Source organism: Maylandia zebra, linkage group LG9 (genome assembly GCF_041146795.1).
Source record: "Maylandia zebra isolate NMK-2024a linkage group LG9, Mzebra_GT3a, whole genome shotgun sequence".
NCBI lineage: Eukaryota > Metazoa > Chordata > Actinopteri > Cichliformes > Cichlidae > Maylandia > Maylandia zebra.
Genome location: NC_135175.1, coordinates 25144921 through 25169315, shown reverse-complemented (window position 1 = coordinate 25169315; position 24395 = coordinate 25144921). Strand labels below are relative to the sequence as shown.

The 24395-nt window shown below is 44.1% G+C and overlaps 1 protein-coding gene across 5 annotated transcripts in view; it reads right to left on the bottom strand.

Annotated features, from left to right (window-relative positions):
* Positions 1 to 24395, bottom strand: part of smarcd3b (SWI/SNF related BAF chromatin remodeling complex subunit D3b) — a 61249-nt gene that overhangs the window by 22859 nt on the left and 13995 nt on the right. For 4 of the 5 annotated variants that reach the window (XM_004551976.5, XM_004551977.5, XM_004551979.5 and 1 more), the window contains exons 1-2: positions 16177 to 16530; positions 4836 to 5056 (exon numbers count right to left, since the gene is read on the bottom strand). In XM_004551976.5, the coding sequence (XP_004552033.1) occupies positions 4836 to 5056; positions 16177 to 16254 (299 nt within the window). In that variant the 5' untranslated portion in view covers positions 16255 to 16530. Of the gene's footprint in view, positions 1 to 4835; positions 5057 to 16176; positions 16531 to 24395 lie in introns of those variants that run through there. The other variant, XM_004551978.6, reaches the window with a different exon arrangement.

Genomic DNA, 24395 nt, shown 5'->3' with positions numbered 1-24395 from the left:
TTTGAGGTGCAACACTCTGAAATCAACTGGAAGCTGTCATTCATTCAGAGGATGTACAGAGACGATGCAGTTCTTCATCTTTGTGCTGCTTTAAAGTGGAAAATCTATTCCAGAATGAGGTTTGAGCCTATTTTTGAGGCAATGGTCAAAGCAGTAGTGGCCAGCCAATCGTACATTACGTCATGTTGCAATATGCGAAGTGTCTGTGGTGAGCAAACAAGGTTTTTTTCAGTTGTGGTACAACAAAACAAATGTTTCCCCTTTCTGAGAGAAACGGAGCAGAAACGCACTCGCAATACTCAAACGTAGGATTCTGTATGTTTTTCACACTATATCATTAATATACAGACCATAGACTGTATATAAAAGATGGACGTAGCCATCCATTGGATGACACTTCTACTCGAGAGCTATCATCCTGGACAAATGAGTGTTTTGAAGCCAGATGTTACGAGTGAGTGGCAGAGCTGACTTCTTTTCCACAAGCACCCACTCAGCTCAACTACACTCTACTGGACTCGGTTTTGATCATTTTCCATTATAACTGAGTTCCACCTCAATGTGGCTGTGGTCACAACAAGACAACAATGGAGGACATCGTGGCGCCATCATTGGCGGGTTTGACTCTTGTGAAGCAGTCAGTCTTATGACTCATGACTCATGAAGTGACGTCACTGCCTGGCCAATCAGTGGCATGCAGTCTGCTGGCGTCACATTTTCAGCTCAGAAACCCAGCTGCATAGGTTATAAAAAAGTACCAGTCGAGTCAAGTAGGTGAATGATGCAGTGACTTGTCAATCACGTAGTAGGCCCGCCCACATCCTGCATTTTGAGTCGACTGGAGACCACACTAAACATGCGATGAGTCCATAAACTCATCAGGAAGGTGTGTTTTTAGGTCATAGATTCAAGTGAGCTTTCTAATAGACTTTTATAAAACAATATTTCTTTTTGCAACCACATAAGTGGCTTTTTAAATGCTGGCATGGAGAATAAATCCAGGATTAATGCACTTCTGCTTTGACTTGACTTTTTAAGACCTACATCCAATTTTGGGGGGGAGAGCCCACCAAAAATACATCAACAGAGTCACAACGTTAGCTTATGGTGTGTGTGTGTGTGTGTGTGTGTGTGTGTGTGTGTGTGAGTTAAATTGTTCCTTTCTGGGTCCAGGAATTTCCAAAAATATGGCATCTAGTGTGCAGTCACCATGTTTAATTTAAGACAGATTTACGCTTTTGAACTTCATGCACCATATAAGTGAGAAGTTTACACCTACATGCTAGTTGAAGTACCTGAATTGAGACATGCGTGTGAGTTACATATAAAGATAATCTGTCCTGTGGTGCTTCTTCACGAACTTTTTAGGAAAATATATACAGACTTTCTAGGACAAAGGGTTGAGTATTTGTACCAATTAATGCAAAGTATTTGTAGCAGGACAGCGTAAGCTCTGCAGAGCACGTGTAGCTGGGACCATAAGGTCTCAATGACACTGCAAACACAGGTGGCCCGCCCTCGGCTGGCAGCAGCAGCAGCGTGGAGTCTGAGCTGGATGGAGGCGCCGGACCATCAAAGCGTTTGCCAGAGGACGCGCACTCCAACAGAGCAACAGGGAGCGAAAAAGACAAAGACACCTGAACAGGTCACCCTGCACCATTGATCAGAGCCTCCACAGCCGGCTGGGCTGCTGTGGGGGTTGAGGCCTCGATGCAGTGCAACATTTCCCCTGACCTGTTCGACAAGCCTGCTAAATTATAAGTGGATCAATCGTGCTGCACGTAGCAGGAGAATGAAACAGAGGTCCACAGAGTGTGCATATTGATCCCCTTTCTAATGACCAAACCTGGCACGCACTCGTCTCCTTGTAGTCATGAAGCTACTCTGTGAGCCTCTGTGTGTGTGTTTGTGTAGCCTTGAACTTTTCTGGACATTTCCTGGAAGGATCTGTATGTGAGATCATAAATGTCTGAATCATTCGGACCAGAGGCGATCCGTGCTAACTCACTAACGGAGATTTGCCGCGTTAATGCGGTTATGGCGTTAACGTCATTTTAATGAGATTAACGCTGACAGCACTAATCCAAATATATCTAGATTGAAAGTATATCACTTTAATTTGCAGCAGTGGGTTTATTTATTAGAATTTCTATATAGTAAAACGACGTCTATGCAAATTAGTAAGTAATGGTTTCAAATAAACAGTATAGAATACAAAGTGCTACAATTGCACCCAAAACAAAGTGGATTAAAAGCAGGTGCGACCTGTGGTTAACAGGACTAAGCTAAACAAAGCATTTCCAGTAGTAAGTAAGTAGTAAGTGTGAACAATTTCCTGTTGTCTGCTACATGTGCGAAAGGGCAACGACAAACAAAGTGTGAAAACGAACCCGTCCTCTATTTCATTTGATGGCAACTTCCACTACAGTTGTGGAAGAGGGGGAAGCACGAAATTCGACCTGTTTCGGAAAGTAGAGAAAACGAGCCATACGTGGATATTCAGCGTATCGCTGTAGCACAAAGCGTTTGCATGGACAGATCAGCTCCGTTTAGATTTAACCATGTGCGCGTCAAATTACCGTAACTCGTCACTATTTTGGGAAAGAGAGAAAATTAAAATTGAAGCAGAGAGAATGCTGCTTAGGTTTTAAACAGAAGGTCATAGGAAGTAATGCACAACTACTCCCGGAGGGTGCTGGTAACGCACCTGGAAGCTATTTGCAAACTGACATCAAACAAAAAAATAGAGCAAGAACAACTTAGCTAGCAGAGGGCGGACTTAGAAAACGAATAGAATAGTTAATGCTAGTTAAATTTTCCTACTCTAATCACTTTGTTTTATGAATACATGCGTTAAAAGCATGACAAGACACAGAATACATGTTTCTCATACAACTAATTAGAAAAAGCAACAATATGCGAATAAATTCTCCCAAAGCACTTGACGTCCTGCTTAGTCTCCTGCACGTGGCTCTCTCTCATCACCGTCTCCTTCACTGTGGGTATGTCTGCATGAAGCCTCGAGGAACATTAATGTAAAAGTGACCTATGTGTGAATGTCAAATGAAGCCTGCAATGTTACGTATCCCGGTTTGACAGTAGATAGCGTAAGGATAAGCCAAAGAGACTACCAGAGCCTGAACGTCTGCAGACAGCTGTGAGGATGCCACGTTTATGCGATGGTAAAAATTTACACTACAAAGACGCTGAAGACAGCTAGAGGTCGAACCGAGAGCCAACATTCAGTCGTGGCAGCGACTGTGATGGTGAGAGTGGATGTATACAGCAATGAGCGAGGCGAAGGATGCAAAACGAGGCGAGCAGCAAGAGAAGGGGAAACGACATGAAATGGAAGCTGAAAAGTGACAAACACGCACAAAGGTCATGGTTTCACTCGTCACCGGTGGGATTTTTTAAGCTGGATTTGAAAGATTTTAGGAGATCACAGTGCGCAAATGTTGACGTACACGTTGGAGGTACTTCGCTAACATTTTTTAAAATGATTTCACAACTGTTAAACTATGTCGGCGTTAAAAAAAGTAAAGAAAAAAAAACTAAACAAAGAAATCACATGATTCATGTCTGATCTCCAGTCAAATAGTTTCAATTTACAATGAAATTAAAGAGAAAAGCAGCAAATGATACATTTCATGATGGCGGAGCTAGCAGTTATGTGGTGTTTTTTTGGTTAGTTGCACTAGCAGTGCAAGTCTGCGGCGTGGCTCAGTCCCCCCACTTTTTATCAAGAGCATTTCTACAGTTTTTATAAGGAATGCAATGAAATTTCGTGCAGTCATGAATCGTGATCACTTTAAGCAGCTACGGTAGCCAACATTTGCCCAAAGGTTGAGCATTCAACACCCTCAACCTGTTGGCAACAACTTTTAATCACAACATGAATGAAAGGGTCGTCTAGTGGGAGGCAACCTGTGTTCAAAGCAGGTCAGACTCGGACTGACTGCATTTACTTTCAGACAGACTGGCAAAGTTTTGCAAATCATTGCTAATTGCACCCTTTGGTTGCAACTCGTCTGCAATATACGTTTTGCAAAAAGGGACTCGACTCAACTGGTTGCCAACCAGTTGTATTCTGGTTATTCCTTTATAAAACTACTGTTGTTGAGTGCCAGTTTCACGTTACAGTTACACTGGTGTCCTGCAGCAGCTACGTCACTATTTATGTGGGAATTTCTGAAGTTCTTTTTCAAATCTCTGAGATGGACAAACCGGACTCTGAATGCAAGAAGTCAGTGCAAAATTAAATGGGATTTTTTGTGTACGCAGACTGTGACAGGTTTGTGATTTTCCATGTAATTTCTAACCTGACCTCATTGAAATGGAAGCTGATAGCACGCGGACTCTCTCTTATTGCCGTACTAACGGCACCAAAGTTGCTTTGAAAGCAGCATCTAGACTGCGAGTGGTCTCAGACCTGGTCCCCATCTCCAAAGCAACCACTTTAAAAGCAACAAGATTGAAAATTTATTGCATGTTGTTGCAATAACTTTTTTGTCAGTCCTAAAATATAAATAAAATAAATTTAAAATAGGTTACAAGTATAATATACATAATGTTACATAATACTAAGACATTTAATTTAAGATATACAGTTATATTTCAGATTTTTGTAGAAAAATCTCTCCTTCCCATTGTTAACGCATACTTTGATTATCATCAACATCTCAGGAGAATCAGCTTTTCCCAAATCTTCATCCAGATGAAAGTGTAACCACTGTTGAGCTCTTCGATCACATAAAAGCAGACACACAAAGGGTCATTCATTGCACACCATGCAGTGTTTTTGGCCGTTGTAGGTCACTTGGATTCAAACTCACTTTCTGGCACGGTTCTGGACGGCCTGCTGCTGCTGCTGCTGCTGTTGCTGCTGCTGCTGCTGCTGGACCTGCTGGGAGGGGGCAGGCCTCTTACGGCTGGGCTCCATCACTGGGGAGGGCAGGCCGGGCCGCACCGCCGGGCTCCCTCCGTACGGCGGGCCGGGGGGGCCCATGGGAGCTCCCTGGTGGGGCATTCTCGCTCCAGACGGCATGCCGGGACGCTGGAAGGAAAGAAGAAAGACAGAGAGCATGTATTATATAGAAAAGATTCTGAACGTGTTTTGTAATTCATTTTAAGCAAAAATGAGTCTTTCTAAAAATACAACAAAGACATAGCAGTGTTTGATTCCAGGTGGAGTGAAGGGGGGACTCTTCTTTGAACACGCCTGACAAAAACACGAATTAGAGCTCCAACAAAGAGCTTCACATCAGCTTCTAATCCAGACGCCACAGACCTGACCCAAAACCCAAACAGCACGCTCACAGAAATAAATATTTTGACTTTCTTCCTCTCTTTGGCAACCTTTGATAACCTTTCAACAATCAAACAGCAGCGGCTTTTACGCAATTTATTGACGTCAATTTGCACCATTTCTGTTTGTGTGTGTCTCCATCCTGGGCAGCGAACATGAAGATCAAACCCAGCTGTGAAGCTTTAACTGCAGCGCCGTCTAATATTGGATTTGTTAGACGGCAACAACAAATACAACAGCGAAAACGTCAGATAACCACAGATCAGTCACCTTATAAAGGAACCTGTTATGCTCATTTCCAAATGTTGATTCTTGGACGTTGCTAGAGTAGCTTTGCATGATTCAAAGCTAAAACTAATCCTTCTTTATCTTAAACTGCACATTGGTGCAGCCCATCAGTTCATCCTCTATGAGCCAACTTTCTTCTGATTGGCTGGCCCTTGCAAACAGAAGGGTTTGAAGGTGGGGCTGTGTGCTTGAGATTACCATATTAATAATAACAGGAGGCCGTCTTGACCCCATCTAAGTGCCTAAATGTATCGAGCAGTTGAACAGGTGTACCTAACGAAGTGGCCACGAGCGTATATGACAGCATATACGAAAAACAGAACAAGTCCGCTTTAAGAAAACAACTCTGATTACCAGAAAATACCAGAAACGAGAGCAGCTGCAGTGGAAGAATCACCAATATCTTGTTCTTTCCGCCTTATCTTTTCTCCTCTAAACAAAAATCAGGGTTGGCAGCTGGAAATGAGAATGCACAGAGGTTTTTTCACAGCAGTCAAACTCTGTGACATGCACACTGGAGCGCTAACACACACACACACACACACACACACACACACACACACACACACACACACACACACACACGTCTCCGAAACAATGCAAGCAGTGTCGGAGACCACACTCCCGTTCTGACGCCTGCGAACAACTGGGCACCTCTCACCTGCGCCTGTCACTCCCATGGCAACAGCTGCCTCCCGCCTCGGTTTATTGTCTGAAACCGAACAGGGCAAAAGAAAGCGAGCGAGAAAAGAAAACGCCTGACTTCATCCAGACCTCCGACTGTCTGTGAAGGGCTCCACCAGAACACATCCACAGAGAATAACCAGTCCTCTAATTAAAAATTCTATTAATTGAAATCATCAGAGAGGAAGAGCGGAAGAGGAAGACTGATGCTGGAATGGAAAATATCACAGCAGCAGCATTTTTAATAGCCGGGAGATGCTTTTCTTTATGTGCGTGTACTAAAGCCACCATAGAAATAAAAGCAGTAGTTCCTGTAATGCAGCGGTCCCCAACCTTTTTTGCGCCACGGACCGGTTTATGCCTGACAATATTTTCATGGACCGGCCTTTAAGGTGTCGCGGATAAATACAACAAAATAAAACTAGTACCGGTACTGAAAAAAAGAAAATTTATTCATAACACACGTGAAAAGACCCAGGAAAACCGAGTAAACGATAAAAATGATAACAAAATAACGCTGAAAACCGATAAAAACCCTGAAAACCACTCATTTCACACCTGAGCCTCAACTCTCGCGGCCCGGTACCAAACGACTCACGGACCGGTACCGGTCCGAGGCCCGGGGGTTGGGGACCGCTGCTCTAATGGCCATATGAGGCTTGGTCCAATGGGGGATGTTAAAACGCTCAACTTTAAAGCATTAAAAAGCATTTTCGCAGGGTGGGGGGCACAAGCCAATGTACTCCTGATAGGGATAGGGGGAGATGGAGGCAGATGGCCTGCTGTGGTGACCCCTAAAGGAAGCAGGAAGAAGACGAAGGTCAAGAACAAAAACAGTTTTGGTCTGCAGTTTCAAAGAGTTTTAATTATCTGACAATTTTTTCATGGTTCAGACTTCACATGGGGCCCCGATGACATTTTGTAGAGTCACCATTTTTATTTGTTTCTTTAATTTTGTCCGTAGCGTCATGGCCACTTCTACTGGACAATATTAAAACATCGAAGTGAAACATTCTTTATTTTAGGTTGAATTACAGTTAAAGTTCAAATGAATCCATTATGTTTTCCACAGTCTCTGAGTAATCATGTGAAATAATAATAACAAAAATAAACATGATTATAGGTTTTTCCCTAATCAGCCACAGCATCTGTGTCCCAAAAAAGCTGCATGACTTTGTTCGCATTGCTTCCTTTATAATAAATGCTTAATAGTTTCACAGAGAGTGAGAAGTGATTCAGAATTGTCAAATAATCTTTGCATAACTGAGTTCCTATAATGAAAGATTGTTTTATTGATGTATTCTGAGGTGTCAAAATAAGCGATTAAGGGTACAGGGAAGGTCGTCAAACGTCGTGTTTATCAGGGAAACACTTGCTGCAATGGTTAGCAATGTGAGGCCAAAAATCTGTACTTTTATTTTATTTTAGGGAAAATAAATAACAGTTTTGAGGAGCGGTAAAGGTTCAGTTCGGCTTTTTTCCCCCCCTTCCCAGAACATCTAATAGGGTTCCTTATTGCATGATATTATTGGGCTGAAAACTGAGGACATCACTTCACCTTTTTACTAAAAATAATCTTCTGTGTGCTCGTAACAATAATTCAGTACTCCATGTGGACTCTCTTTTCTTTTCTTCAACGAGGTGCTGGAAATATTTCTCCGATTTTGGTGCATGTTGACATGACAGCATCACACAGCTGATCTATTGGACTGAGATCTGGTGTCTGTGGAGGTCATGAGTGCAGTGACCTCATTGTCATGCTCAAGAAACCAGTTTGAATTGGTTTGAGCTTTGTAACATGGTGTGCTATCCTGCTGGGTACACTGTGGTCATACATGGATGGACACGATTAACAACAATACTCAGGTAGTGACAAAGTGTGCTAAGAAAATAGTTCCCGCCGATCACACCAGCAGCAGCAGTGTAAACTGTTGATACAAGGCAGGATGGAGCCCTGCTTTTACATTGTCACCAGATTTTGACCCAAAAGTCCAGTTTTGGTGAGACTTTGCAAAATGTAGCCTCGGTTTTCTCCTCCCAGCTGACACGAGAGCTAACCAGTGTGGTCTTCTGCTTCATCTGCTCTTCTGCGTACCTTGATTAGAATGAGTGGATATTTGAGTCACTGTCGCCTTCCTCTCAGGTCAAAGCAGTTCAGTCCATTCTCATCTGACATCAACAAAGCATTTTCACCCAGAGAACCGAGGCTCGCTGGGTGTTTTCTCTTTTCCACACTGGCTGTGTGGGAAAATCCACAGCAGATCGGCAGTTTCTCCAACCGGCACGAACAACCACGCCACCTTCAAAGTCACCTAAATCCCCTTTCCTCACTCCGACGCTCAGGTTGAACCTCAGCACGTCGTCTCGACCACGTCTACACCGAGTTGCTCCCATGTGGTCGTTAACAAGCAGGCGTACCTAATAAAATAACACGTGAATGTACACTTCACGTATTTGCTGACTTTAAATGAAAGCAGAGCGCGTTTCCACGCAGTGAAATGTGCTCTATAAATAAAGCTGCCTTGCCTTGAATGAATCTACTCGCAATGTGAGCATCAATCGAACCAGAAACTTTTTATTTTGGAAAACACTCACAGGATATTTTCAGTGTTTTTCTTCTCCACCTTCCTTTTACTCAAAAAAAAGCATATATACAATGTTACATACGCGCCTCATTACTGAGTGAATTTAATTACAGCAAACACGCCAACACATTTACAGAGCAAGAAGCAGACGTTTCCTTTTCTTTCTGTGCCTTAATTAAATTATTATTTTTTCAGTTATTTAAAAAGAAATCTCTCTGCGATAATTATGTTCATCTAAACCTCGCAAAGCGGTGAAATTTCTCCATCTGAATAGAAAAAAAGAAGAAGTCTGAGCACAGAAACTGCAGCTACATTTGGTAACATAGCGGGTAAATGTTGGAGGAGGAGGACAGCTGAAGGATACAGCTCGAGGGGGGGTTCATGACCTCACGCATGCTCGCATTTTTCTTAAGTTTGTCATCTCTACATGTAGATTACAGCGCGTTCGCACTTGCGCAGGTCTGAGGTGATCTTTAGACCGTTCACAAACACAAACAAAGAGCAGAGAGCGGAGGTAGTAAGCAGCAGGGAGGTTTAATAACTCCGCGCTGACTGTGGATTTTTATTTCCTGACGTATTGTGTGCCCTTTGAAATGGTGATCGAGCAGAGATCCTGTGATAAGAACGACCGAGCAGACGCTGCTGTCACTCCGGCCACTGAGGGGGGGAGGGGATGGGGGTCAGAGCAACTGAGAAGGGTCTGGGGATAAAACAACATATGGCGGAGGCCTCCTGCTCAAAAGCTGTTAAGAGAGAGGTCCTTCTCCCACTTCCTAGCTAAGCTGGAAAACAACACCCAGACAGGCAGACAGAGCTGCTGCTGCTGCTGCTACAACTCCGTCTGCAGAATGTGAGCCATCCAGATAACAGATACACAAAACCATCGCTGGATAATGTACACACACACACACACTCACAATGAGCTGCGCTCTATAATCTGACCTGCTGAACTGACTCCAGCACTCTGCCCGGAGCTCTGCCAGCCAGCCAGCCAGCAATCGAATCTGCCATGTGGATGGATATCTGAGAAGTGTGTTGGCATCTCTGGGAAGGCTGGAGGGATTTGAAGAGGCCAAACTTATCCCACACCGTACTAAACATATGAATCTGTGGGTTGTTACATGCACGGTCCCTGAAAGGCTTCGATTGGAGCTCTGAAACCTGCTAAAATCTGAGGATGAGGCTGCTTCCTTAAGACTTGCTTTAGAACAAATTCCCCATCTTTCATGTTATGTGCTGCTATATGTTTTGAAGCACTTACAGAGCGTGCTTTTATTTTAATGTCGTTCGTGTTTACAAAAGGTGATTAAAGGTGAATAAAGCTGCAGGAACTGATTAATCGATTGGCGGATAATTCATTCTCCGGCATAGCTGATTAACAGCTTGAGTCATTTTTATTAACTGTGCTTTAATTTCAGCATCTAGCATGTTGTCACCTTGCGGACACATTTTTTTTATCCAACTGATGAATATTTTTCTGAATTTCTCTTAGCTTAGTTTCGTCTGCAACAAACCCAAAAGCATGGACAGAAAAACCTCAAGTCTAACCCTAAAATGACCATTTTTACGTTATTGCTTGCAAATGTACTCAAACGAGTATGTGACTGGATTTATCAAACCCTTTCCGAGCCGAATTAAAGAGCATTTGCAGGTTCCTGTTTTATTTAGTTTAGCGGCGTGGAGGGCAGTGAGAGCGGCTGTCGTTCAGATTGTCATTAGTTTGAAGATTTCAGATCAGCTGCTAAAACTCTGCTTACAGTCTGGTGTTTACACGAAGCGACACACTTGATCACATTTGTCCTCCTCGCCGACTATCTCATCTCCGTCGTGTGTTTGATTCGCTCCCCGCGGGAGGGTTATCAGTCATCTCGTCTGTGCTGTAGTTACTGTAAGTACTTTAATACTTTCAGAGGGCCCCGGCAGATGGAGGGCAGGCGCAGGACGAGTAAGAAGTTAAATCGTTCTCACTGAGCGGTTCTTTGATTTTGGTGTTTATGTGGAGCATATTTATTGCGTTTGGGCTTTTTAAGCAATTATTTTTAACCTTCAAGACGTCACTCAAACAGCAGCAAGACATTTATATGTGCTGTTGTGACATTTTTCTATTTTAAAAACGTTTCCCACCATGATTTTCTTTTTAAATTAGCCCGTTGGGGTGGCGAGTATTTATTGAATTTATCCACTTATAATCACCGCATTCTAATGTTTTGCATTTCATTTTGACAATTTTACGTAAAAAAAATATATATATATTTTGAATGTTTCTGCAAAAAATAGCTCAACTATAACATATTTTTTTAAATTCTTGCCATTTTTCACTCTTTCTTTGACAGAGCGGTGCAGAGAGGAGGCAGGTAAGCAGGTAGTGAGCAGGTGTGGAACGACATGCATGGTCTGGGTTCGAACCCTGGTGCAACAAATATAGATGTGTAAACCCTCTGAGGTCATTTAAGATGACTCAAACCCTAAATATCCATGTAAAATACTGACCACAACAAAGAGCCAGGAGCCAGGAGGGCTGTTGCACCGCATATAAGCACACATTAATCTTACTATAACGGCAGTACTAAATGCATTTTTATACGTACACCATCTCCTCTTTACCGGGCGAGCAAACATCGTCGCACACACGATTATTAACATCAAATCCGAACTCTTTTCCTTTTTGTGTTCACATGTCACCTTCAACATGTCGCCCACAGAGATTCACTGAAGTGTAAACCGATTCAATTTGATTTACACAGCACCAAATCACAACAGCAGTCGCCTCCAGGTGCTTTATTTTGCAAGGTTAGGACCTATAGAGATAACCCCAACAATCACACAAGCCCCTATGAGCAAGCACTTGGTGATGGCGGGGAGGAAAAACTCCTTTTTTACAGGAAGAAACCTCAGGCAGAACCAGACTCGACCACGGGCAGGGGGAACTGTCTACCACGGCCGGGTGGAGGTGAGGGGAGGGAGACAGGACAAAAGACACGCATCAGGATTTTCATTCCTGCCTGTTTTTTGGACCGTGTCGGGTCTCCAGCTGTCCGTGTCTGCAACTGAGTATAATCCAAGCTTCAGACCTCAGAGACTTAAAAGCGGACATCTGAGCAAATGTGTTAACAGATACTTCTGTATTGTATCATCTCTGATTGATTCCTGAAACACAATCTTCAGGACATTATTTTGGTTACATAAAGCAGGATTACACTTCAGGGGCAGGCTAATTTGTCAGATTTTGAATTAGCTGGATTAGCCAAGATAGACTAACTCTGGAGTGTAGTGGTCAAGTCAAAGAGCCTCGGTTTGAAGGCCATCCGGTGTAAAAAATAAATAAATATTAATTACACATGCTTCTACCAGTTAAGACCTACTAGCTGATTATTTTATCCATCAACAGTTTTCAGTTGTCAGGAGAAAAGCTAACCGGGACGTTTTATTTGGTTTCTCACCCGTTAACAGTGAAACAGGATGCTCGACCTCTCGTAGCCTAAAGAGTCGGCTCACCAAAAACTGCACCGAAAGACGCTCTCGTTCACTTTTAGAGGTTTTCCAACCATGCAAATGGCTTTATGTGCTGACATTTTGCAGATATTAATAACCACCCATTGAAAAGATCTTTTCAGGCTGCGCGCTGAAAACCATTAAACTTCCTGATAGAGAGAAATTTCAGTGAAAATCAAGGTCTGCAGATTTTTACTTGGGTTACCTGGACATTGTGTTTGGAAAGTCAAGTAGTTGTTGAATTAGATTTTTTAAAATGTTTTTATTTTGCTTTTCAATACCGTGGCACCACAGAGGAAATGACTTTCACCTCTGCCGCATCACAGCGTGGAGGCACGCCGATATCTCACACCCCAAACAGCCTAACCCGAACCCCACTCGTCTTCCACTCGAGGTAACTGAGCTTAAACATTTTATTTGTGTAAATTTCTATGAAGGGAACAATGAAGGCAACCCAGCTGTGAGAGAAACTGAAGTTTACATTCGCTCTCAGTTACACAAACACGCTGTGAATCCACCGACGCCCGAGCCTACACTGTGTCATATTATGTTTTGGGTTTATCGGGGTTTTCCCACAGAGAGGGCTCGAAGGCTTCCTCGCCGACTTTCACGAGCAACAGAAGTCGCACAGCAGAAGGGAGGTGAGGGAGACAATGAGAGGAGAGGAGGAAGGGACTTCAGCCCACCCATCAGTCCTCGAACCGAAGCTCGGCCAAAGCCTGCTGCTGCTGCTGCGACCTTCAGGAACCGCAGCTATGACTGCATCCACAGTATTTATGTGTGTGTCTGTGTTTTTTGCATGTAAATCCATCTGCGCACGTGTGTCTTTGCTTTATTCGACCATGAAAGGAAAGGGAACGTCACCGCTCGCCACAAGCTCACAAACTGTGCCGAATCATCTCCCCCTCCTCATCCACCCCCCCAATCCGGTAGTGTAAATATTTCTCCATTCTGCAGTACACACGTCGAGGAACCTGCCACAAGTATTACAACAAGACTTTTCCATCTCATAATGTGGGGGAAGAGAAAGAGCAGAGGAGAGGAGAGGTATGGGAGGCGGGGGAAAAAGCAGAGGGAAATATTTGGCTTGGAGCAGCCAGAGCCTCATCAAGGTTAATTGGTCTGTTGAGAGGACACACTCATCTGGCTCATCAATCACCTGGTCCATTGTTTCCTAAAGTCGGTCTCCGGGCGCAGGGCTTCGGCTCCGCAGCCCCTCTAATGACCGCTCCTGTCAAAAAGACAATACCTCATCTTGTTTCATGTATAAATCTCGCCATGTCGCTAAGCCTGACACCGGCCCTGATTAAAATGGAGTCAGGTCTAAAACCCAGGACTTAAAAGGGTTTCACAAACATGCTTTATCGAGTCATTTTGACCTTCCCGGTGTACTTGAGGCTTTGGAAGAGGTGAGAGTCAGTTCAGCTGGATGATGATGCAGATATTTAGGACGATGGCACCCCAGCTCGTCTTTAAGGAGCATATAAACACTTCTGATCAACTTTGCCTACAGACATGACGAACAGTCCAGCTTCCCACCACACGTGCCTGCGTCTGTGGACAAGCACTCATTGGTGTGACACGAGTTTCGAGTCTGCTTGTGGTCCACGAACAGACCCTAACTGAACACACACTTAAAAAGTCCCTATTTACTCAAATCCCCAAACATGAAGACAAATATTGTCTGGAAAGCCTCAAAATGTTTCTCAGCGCACTCACGTTGTCATCCAAACATTCATTTTAAAGCTTTTCTCGAGTAAAAGACTCAAATATCTAAATACTTTTAAATCACAGACAACCGGCCCATTTACTACAAATCACCAGAGGCCTCCAGGTAACACTAGACCCACGTGAAGGGCACACAGGGTGCTCCACAGTGAAGAGTTTAAAGGAAGGAGTGGCGCCAATGCAGAGTTCGTCCAGCAGCAGCACATGCAGCAGAGTAGCATCACAGTGACCCAGTCACCTCTTTTCCACATGCATGCACCTCAAGCAATCCTGGGTCCTCACTCATGCTCTAGTTATCAAGTATTAAACTGTACAGCTATTAAAAGTCAAGCATCATTTCATCTGTCGGGGTTTCTCCAACTCACAGTCGGGCTAATTTTGGTGATTTCTTTAGTGAAAAGTCTGCGAGTTCTCCACTTTCTCAACAACGTAAAGATTATGATTAGAAAATGTAAAAACACTCTTGAGATGAACATGAACTATCACAAAGTCTTGTCACCTTCTTAAAAAGCTGTGCCCCGTTTCAGAATCTGAGTAAAGGTGAAGCTTAATTCATCTTTTTCAGGAAGTTAAAACCACAACGCAGCTCCAGAGTTAGACACTCTGCAAACTATGGGTTGTGACGTCCTGAGAGGAATGTAAGAGATGGCGAGATGATTAAAAATGATTCTTTTTCTCTCTTTGCTGTCATTTTTATTTTTGTGTATGTCACAGCTACAGTTTGGCTGCATGTTTGTAGCTAATCTTTCGCCTCGTTTCCGGTCGTCTTCTGTTGACCGTATGAGAAAAAATGACAAAAGCTGATACTATTAGGCGGACAGCACAATTGTAACATGGTTTGATGATTTACTGATTTTAATCACCACAACATGAGTCGAATTCATAAAAAAACGATGCCTCGCGCTTTGGGAAGTCATGGTCGGTCGTTTTCCTGTGAAATTCTGCACCGATACAAATTTTTTCTTGGTTCATTCATTTTTATTGTTGCTATTTTTTCTCTTATGGGTCAGTAAACCACAGAAATCTTTTGTTTGGAAGTCTTTGAGCGCTTCACTGCGCTATTTCTGAACACTTCAGCGCAGGGTGGATGCGGCACAACGAGATAAAGGTCAGATAATGCTATCTGTAAAAGCCACCTTATTCCCCTAAAAGGCCGATATCAACAGATACATCAGTGTTAGCTGCTTAACTGGAACAAGAATTGATGACAGGTAGATTTAAAAGGTCGAGTCACTGGCACAAACTGTATCCACACTCGAATCAAAGTTCTAACTACAAAGTGACGCTTACAGATTTGTTTTTTCACCGCTCTCAACCCTCGAAATGCATTCGTCTCCTCACCAAAACAAACCACTACTGAAGCAGACTTTGTGTGCTGCGTGTGGTTAATGGCAATAGTTGCTTAACCTCTAAACCATGAGCAACACTTCACTTGACATTTCATGCTAGCTTTTGCATGAATGGGCTGATTGTACCCCCGCATCATTTCCGGCATGGCCGCCTGCCTCGGCTCCGTCTACGATACTACATCGGTTTGTCTCGTGACCTCACAGGTTCAAATTGTTTCACGCCGCCTGGAAGGCTGCTCCGGCTTCGCTGTTTTGAGCGGACTCGTCATTTCCCCCCCTTTTTCTGTCTGTTACTCCCAGGGAAGCATGCTCAGTGAGCGCCTCTGTTAGCCAAAGGGGGAGCTGGCTGCTTTTCGCTTCTACTGCTGCTGCTGAGCTTCTATTTCTTTTCTCTCGCTCTCTCTCCTTTTTTTTTATTTATTTATTTTTTATTAGGGGGGTAAGAAACCCTCTTCTCCACATCCTCCTCCTGCTACAGCCCCATCCATCCATCCACGCTGCTCCACTTCTCGCTCTCTCAAGCCATCTCCTCACAGGCTGGGATCCAGGGGGCTGGAAATAACCTTCACATGGCCAGCTTTACCCAGCTATCTCTCACACACAGACCGCCGCTGCTGCTGCTGCTGCACCGACTCATACACACACACAGACACACACATATACACACACACACACACACACACACACACATGCATGCCAGAGCCCAGCTCCCTTCACGGGAATGACGGACAGCGCCACTCACCACTCCATGGACCAGGAACTCAAACAGTTTGCTCTTGGTGGCTTTCCTGGCTCCCCCCGCCGTCTCCTCCATAGCCATTTGCTCAGTCCCCTCCGTTCACCCTGCTATGTCTCCCCTCTCCTTCTTTTGTCTTTCCCTCTCCCTTCACCCAGCCTCCTGTTCCCCTCCCCTGCTCCACTTTCCTTCTCTTTGTGCTCTCCTTTTCAGCACTGCCTGTCCCTGACTCTCCTTCTCTCTCTCTCTCTCTCACTGCCTCGCTAGCTCTCTCTCTCTCTCCCTCTTCCCTCCCTCTCCCTCTATTTTGAATGTGCAGCAGCCCTGCCAGCCTCTCACTGTGTCTAGCTCACTTTTTAGTTGAGCTGCCTTTCAGGAGCCCAGCTTCGCTTGGAGGTGGAGGGGAGGGGGGAGAGAGAGAGAGAAAGAGAGAGAGAGAGAGAAGCTGTGTGGGGGTCTGGCAGGGGGGTTTCAGCCAGCCCACTCTGCCGCTCCCCCGCACAGCTGTTGCATTCCAATGGTAGATAAGGGCATGCGGCGTGGCCAGGCTGCCGTTTGGGGGGTGGGGGGTAAACTCAGTTAGCCATTTCTCTGCTGCAGCACCCCCCCCCCGTCCTCCCCTCCGGTGACCAACCGAGAGGCCATGGTCAGCACACGCAGAGCTCCGACTCTGGGCTCATTCTCAAAAAAGGACATTGGGCTCTTAAAGGGGCCACGCTTGCATATCATTACCACATGTGCGCACTACCATATATGACGTGCTGGTGATGAATATAGGAGTAGGTCGATGCCATTTCCTGAACTCAAAGCAAGACCACTCAAGACACACTTGAGTATTTCTGAGCGAGCCAACGGGCTCTGGAGCCACTTCACAAAAGGGGAAAAAGGCCACGTCAAGATCACCTTCATTTCCTGCCTCCCTCTGCCGGCCCTCGTCAGGGTGCATTCACAGGTTACAAGTGTTTCCTTCAACTCGCCTCATTAGCGTTTACCTTTTACCCAGTGGTGTAGCCAGAGGCTACGCTTAGGCTGTAACAAACAAAACAAGGCCGGCCTGCACAGCAAGGTGACTGTGTCTCCCCGCACGTGTAATAAGGTTGTGCTGTGATTTCTTCCAGGTCGCTTTCTGAAGCTTCCTCAGCAAAAAAATGCAGGGGAAGGCGACAACGCATTCGTCCACTGAAGGTCACAGAGAGAAAGAGTAACACACAGACGGCTGCTTTGATTTCAACATGACATGCTGACACACACACACACATTAAAACGCCACACAGGTCATTACTCTGACGCAAACCACGCCACGCTGAAGATTATGAGTCTTTCAAGTCAGCTTCAGCTCCCCCCCCCCCCCTCATTCTCACACTCCCCTTCACCCGGCCGTCAGATCAGAGGAGTGAAATATTCATGAGGTTATCTGACTGACAAAGGGGGCAAAGTGGGGCATGTTCAAAAAGGCGGCTTGGCTTTGTGACAAAGGACGGCAAACTGTCACCCTCCTTTTCCTCTGTTCTGCTGAAAAGAGCTGAACGGCATGTAAGCAGCCAATTAGCACGCAACGTGCCGGTTAATCATCACCGTAAAGCGACGAGCTCGTTCTTTAAAAAAGGAGCAAAAACTCTTTGGTTAATGCGGGAGCTCAGAGGTCGTGACCTTCTCGAGGATGCGCCATGCCTCAGGACCCAGGCATGTTTTAGTCATCTGCATTAGCTCTTATGTGACTTAAAGCCACCGTTACTGAGGGTTAGTTAAGCAGCAGCAATCCATTAAAGAAATAAAAATAAATTCAAACACATACCCCTCGAACTTTCTCAAGTCTCTGATTACTGGGTTATTGACAGATAAATGTTGGCCCTCGCATCGGCCGCTGACAGCTTGGTGGTGACACCTGCTGCTGAGATGAGTGTACTGCCGCAGCCATTATTTCTGTCTGGGAAGGTTTAGAGGAGCGAAAACCTTCCTTGAATTATATATTTTTTCCTTTTAAAGAAGCATCAATCGACTTGCATTCTTGCATCCCGTCAGATTAACCTTTAATCACCTGTGTGGACTTTAAATATAATAATCGCACTGGCGTACGAGGTGTACGTCTCAATTTCCTGCAAGGTCAAAAGCTCAAACCCGCTTATCCGTGCAGATCCAGGGATTGTGCCAATCTCCCGTTTCTCCAGCAACAACACGTGGGCGTTGAACGATAACAAAGAGATCTAGCAGCTCGGGCGATGCGAAAGGAAGCCTCGAGCGCAGGAGTACCCCCTGCTGGCCCCCCATCAGCTCCCTCACCAAAGCCAGTCAGTCTCACCAAATGGTAATGTCCCAGTGTGTAGCGGGGGTGGGGGGGGGATTACAGGGGGTAAGGGAGCCACAGTAGTGCAATTAATGCCCAACAGGGGGAGCAAACAAGCAGGCAGGGAGGAGCTGGCTGTTTGAATGGGAAGGAGGGCTCCATATTGAGGGTCTGGCTGCACTGAGGATAAAAACCCAATGATGGCAATCAAGGGACATTAGGGAGAGCAAAATAACTTTTCTGATAATCTGTAATGTCTGGAGCCAGCTTCCAAAAGAGGATTTCATTCCCAAAGCATCTCTTCAGAGGTTTTAATCATTCTTCACTTCCTCATTCGGCCACACGAGGGCATCAAAGAGCTCACCGTATAGACAGTGCAACAGAAAGCAACAACAATGGCCTGTTTCTGCTCCTGCAAAGCCAACTGCACCCCTGTGCTGCAGTACGTTCTCCTCAAAGACGGCCTGGGAGAAGAAAAATATTAGAAAATTATCTCGGTGTATAAAACAGGATGCGTTTAACCCTGCAACCCGTTTAACCCTGTATATATCTTTCTACGTAGCACTCTTAATTCTTATCCCTACTTTTATTTTTTCATGTCTATTTAAGTGCTATTTATGACACTATGTTTGCACTGAAGCACCGCAGCAATTTCCTAATGTTGTAAACCTGCTCAACATTTGGCAATAAACCCCCTTTCTGATTCTGATTCTGATTCTGCAAGCTTTTACAAAACTTTCCAAGTTGTTCGATTTACCCATCTTTCTCTTTATAAACTCTTTAAACTCTCATCAGTAAGTGTGAGCGCCTCTTTAAAAGCTAAGGTTGTGGCAGCTTGTTAGTCTGGTGCATTCAGGTGTGTTAATAAAATGACACAATCTTCCCAGCAAATTCACCCATATGTCAAACTGCGCAATACTCAGAGTAAGTGCAAAAACAGCACAATTAGAAAACTTCCAAGAGAGTCAAATGTGAGGCCATCTCTGCCACAGCTAAAGCCCAAATTTGATCATACAACAGGACAGTGATCCCAAGCACAGCAGCAAATCTACAGTCAGAAAAGAATCAAGGTGCTGCAACGACCCAGTCAAAGCCCAGACCTCAACCTGATTGAAAAGTGCCGACGGGACCTGAAGAGAGCGGAACATAAATGAATGTCCCCAAACTCAATAAACAATGAGGGTTTTAAAGAAGAGTGGCCCAGAAAAACTTTAATAGGTCTGTGAAACCTTCCTTTGTGACATGACTGTACAGCATCTTAGTGATGATAAAAAAAAAAAAAAAGGGTTGTCATTAGTGTATTGATGGAATTTCCAGCTTTATAAATGTATTTTTTGACTCTACTAGAGCAGTTTCCATGATTCAGAATTAAAAGAGTTATCTTATAGCCCTGAGCCTGGTTCTGCTAGAGGTGTCTTCCTGTTAAAAGGGAGTTTTTCCTTCCCACTGTTGCCAAAGTGCTTGTTCATAAGGGGTCGTCTGATTGTTGGGGTTTCTCTGTCTTTAACTTACAGAAAAAGTGCCTTGAGGCGACTCTTGTTGTGATTCAAATGCTATAGATGAAAACTGAACTGAATTGAATACTGGGTCTTGATTAAGGCCCCCAGTTTGTCCTCTATATAAAAACAAGCTTCTTTAGCTCCTCCCCCTCTTTAAGCCAAATGCCTTCTGATTAGCTGACCCTTGCAAACAGCAAGTGGGCGGGGCTTCTTCTCTTACAGTCACAGCATGTTAGGAATATCCACTCTAGCTGACATCACGCAGATCAAAGAGCAGAAAAAAATGTCTTAAATGGAGCGTTCAGAGCCATGTTTTTGTTATTATGTTTTCACCCGTTCAAAAGAAAAATCTAAAACTATCTATAGTCAAAAATTCAGGTATTAACATAAAATTCTGTCTTGCTAATTCTGACGTCTGAGAACGATTTAATTTTCACAAGTATATTTACAGTGGTGGAAACAAGCTTTCTTAAGGAGCGGCCTATCACTTCCTCACACCCTGACCTCAGTATGTCATGCAGGATAAGCTTATTATAGGCATCCATCACCATTAGAGTAGATGAAAACTACAACAGGTCACCTTTAGTAAGAGAAAAATAATAAAATACTGAAACATTGGCTTTTTCTCGCTACACCGACGGCTAAAACGTGTAGCATGTGACGCCACCTTTTCTCAACTCAGTCTCACCCACTTTAAACCAATGAGACGAGAGAATACAGAAAAGAAACACAGAGAGAAGGATCTCCCTGAACTATATCTGAACTAACATGGCTTATAGTTTTATGTAAATACAGGACAGCATCGCTCAGAGTGATTCAGGAAACCGTGTCAGGGCTTTTAAGGCTCTCAGTGTGAAAAGGCTGGCAGCTGTGGGTGCTTATGATCAAGGCTACAAAAGTTTGAACGCAGAACAAGTGGATTAGATATGAATGTAGTCACATTTTTCTTTCTTTGTCTTTCGTGAAGTTCATAACGGGTAAGAAAAGCTTGCCGAAGCTACATATACTTGATTTCTTTGCGCTTTTTAACCAATGATGTGAAGCAAAAGGCAGAGAGAAAGAAATACAGAAAAGAAAAGGGGCGATTTTGCTGCTATGTGCAGAAAAAGCAAAGAGTGAAATTGGCACCGCCACTGAGGTATAACGCACAGCTCCCAGTGGCAAGGTTTACATACCAGAAGCCACGAACCTGCCCTCGTCAACATTATTGCCACAGACAGATGGGGCGCACTAGGGGGAATATGGACCGGGCACGAAGAAAAGTCTCACTCCCTCCCACCACTGGGCCCCTCTCCTCTCTTTCTTCAGTTTAATAGCTGCAGACAAAACCCAGCTCAAGCCGCTTAAAGGCCAGAGCTCTCGGAAAGCCACTCAACAGTCATCAGCCGCCATCAAAGGGACTGTACAAAAGCTCGCAGCGCTGCACCTTCGCTGAAGGGGGGATTAGAGAGAAGGGAAGTACGTTTTGGTACCGAGTCCTTGCAGCTCGGCATATGTAATGAACAGGAACCTGCAGAGAAAGAGAGAAAAGTCTCCCATGACGGCTGAAAATAATGGAGCATCTGCTGATATTTTTGTGATCAAAGTAGATCGGCACAATACACTGTGAGGTAAAAAACGTCGGCACAAAGCAGCAGCGTTCCCATGGATATTTTTTGCCACTAAGGCATGTTAAGCACCGAACCTTAGAAGCCGCAGATAAGAAGTTTAGGGTCGACCTTGGCTTTCGGGGGTTGTTTGGGACAAAGCATCTTTATCCAGACAGCGTTTATGCTTCGGCTGCTGAAGAGACGCCGTGGGAGCAGATGGGAAGAGGACGCAACAGTAATGAGCCAAGTTTCCCCGCAAGCGACAAGCTCCACACTGGGACGAGCCTGCGGCGTTACCTGCCTCGGGGTATTTCCTGTTTGCTGTAGCCATGACAACGGGATAATCTGCCTTGTGTTCAGAGCTAACAGCCAATCCGGTGAAAGAGACTTCGCTGACTTCAAAAGTGGAGCAGCAGCTGGTGAAGCGCGAGAGGAACCATTTCAGATCTTAAGCTGTGAAACTGAAAAGAAAGCTGAGTTTTAGAGAGAGAGAGAAGACTTCGGCTCGTGTTAGTCAGCGGCGAGGTCAGCACGATCAGCTCTGACACAAGCATACAGTGAAAAACAGCCGCTCAGTATGAATAAACCTCGCCAGCTCCCATATAAAATTCTACAGGATGAAAAATAAAGCTGGCAGGATAATTCCCCCCCCTACTCCAAACTCTCCCTCTCTCACTGCTCCCCTTCCTCTTCTTTCCTTCTCTGCATCCAAGCTAAGTGTTAGCCCTGATCTTTCAACACCACTCCGCCCGTGCCGGACGGGACACGGAGACGACAGAACGAGGGCAGGATCGTTACGTGCAGGGCAGAGTTAAAAATCATGGATGAAGAGCAGAGCCACATCTTTAAAACTGGACGCACTCCTTCAGTGGTAGTTTGTACCTCCAATATGCAGAAATACAGCTCGAATTTCTAAGCCAGCTTCAATAAAAAGTATTATCTAATGTGAATACAGTGCAAAAAAAAGTATGATTTGTGAAAAGGCAATTGCCTGCTAAACCCTAATAACCGGTTGTTCCACCCTTGGCAGTGAGAACTGCAGTCAAGCATTTGCGATAACTGTTAATGAGTCTTTCACATCGCTGTGGAGGAATTTAGTTCCACTTGTCTTTGCAGTACTGTTTTAATTCAGCCACATTAGAAGCTTTTCCAGCACGAGCAGCCCGTTTAAAGTCGTGCCAAAGCATCTAAGTCAGATTTAAGGCTGTACTTTGACCAGGCCACTCCAAAACCTTCAGTTTGTTTTGTTTGTTGAGCGATCAGAGGTGGACTTACTGGGGTGCTTTGAGTGCTCTTGAGCTTCGAGGCACAAACTGATGTTCAGATATTCTCCTTCAGGACTTCGGGCAGAGATACGAACTCATGGTTCCCTTAATATTGACAGCTCTTCCAGTAATTGAAGGAATTTTGATAGGCTGGCCACCTTTGGAAAGGTTTCTTGCTGTTCCAAATTACTCCATTTGTGTTTAATGGTTCTCACTGTGGTTCACTGGATGGTTTACATCCAGACTAATAGCTGCTTCACTTTGTCAGACAGGTTATATTTAAGTGATTTCTTGATTCAGCTGTGCCGGCAGTAATCAGGCCTGATAAACTGAAATCAGCCTTCCAAACAACTTGATCGTTCACAGTTAATCTATGATTTAATAATTACCTGTTCACATAGGTCCAGGTAGGGCTGCATAGCTTTTTTCCATTCATAAATTCAATCATCATTTGGAAACTGCATTGTGCTCAGGTAATCTTTGTCTAATATTAAAATTTCTTTGATGATCTAAAACATGTAAGCATGACAAATATGCAAAAACCAAGAAATCAGGAAGCAGAAAATGCTTTTTTTCATAGAACTGTATCTCTGAAAAACCAACACATTTGTTTAAACCTTAAAGCTGTTCTTAGGTCATTTCCAAGGCCTGAAAATAATTCAAACTTTAATCATAACCTAAGCTTTTAGTAATTATTTTTTTCATAGTTGAATGATAATAAAAAAGTTCAAGGAAATTCTCTTTTTCCCCACAGACAGTGAGTAGATATTTTTAATAATCACAATCTCAGTAATAACCAAAGTAAAAAACTGATAAATCTATTTAATATTTCAGTTCAGCTTGTATAAACTGAAGCAGAATATTGAAAATAAATAGAATAATAAGAATAATAGAATAAGAAATCAAAATGAAATACATTATAATCAGTTATTTTCACTCGGACGGTTAGGAGTTTGTGGTAAGTGACCTTCTGGGTTTTAAAAGATTGACAGGTTTTTATTTTTAGAAGAAAAAAAATCAATGTTTAGCTCTGTGACTCGAGTGCAGTGGTGACACACGAGACGACGCACACTGGAGTTGATGTGCTGTACGGTTACATAAAAAGCAGCTAACACAGTTGTGTTACTTTGGGCCTTGTCATCCATAGAAACAGCTCCTCGGAGGTCAGGTGATTTACTGTTGTGGTGTGAGTGAAGATGAAGTCTGGGTCATATTTTACAAAAACTTGCACGTTCCTCTCGGAGGATTAAATCAGTGTTTTGGTGCCTTCAAATCCACATGGCTTACTGTGGCTCATGTCACTGTGACAGTTTCCAGGTGATGCAGGATAATCAAAATACGCCTTAAGAAAAACACAAGTTCAACACAGCCAGGCTTTCTTTGTGTTAGATGGCTAACAGTAGGACAGTATGACGGTGGTTAGCAACGTTCTCTGTTAAGCCAGGCTCTCTGTTTTTTGGGTGCTCGCATAAAAATGGAGCATTTCAGGCATTATCCATATCTTTCTGCCCCACAAAATGATCCCCGTGAGTGCCACCCCCTCCATTTAGAGGTCCTATCAGATGATGACGATAAAATGGTGAATATA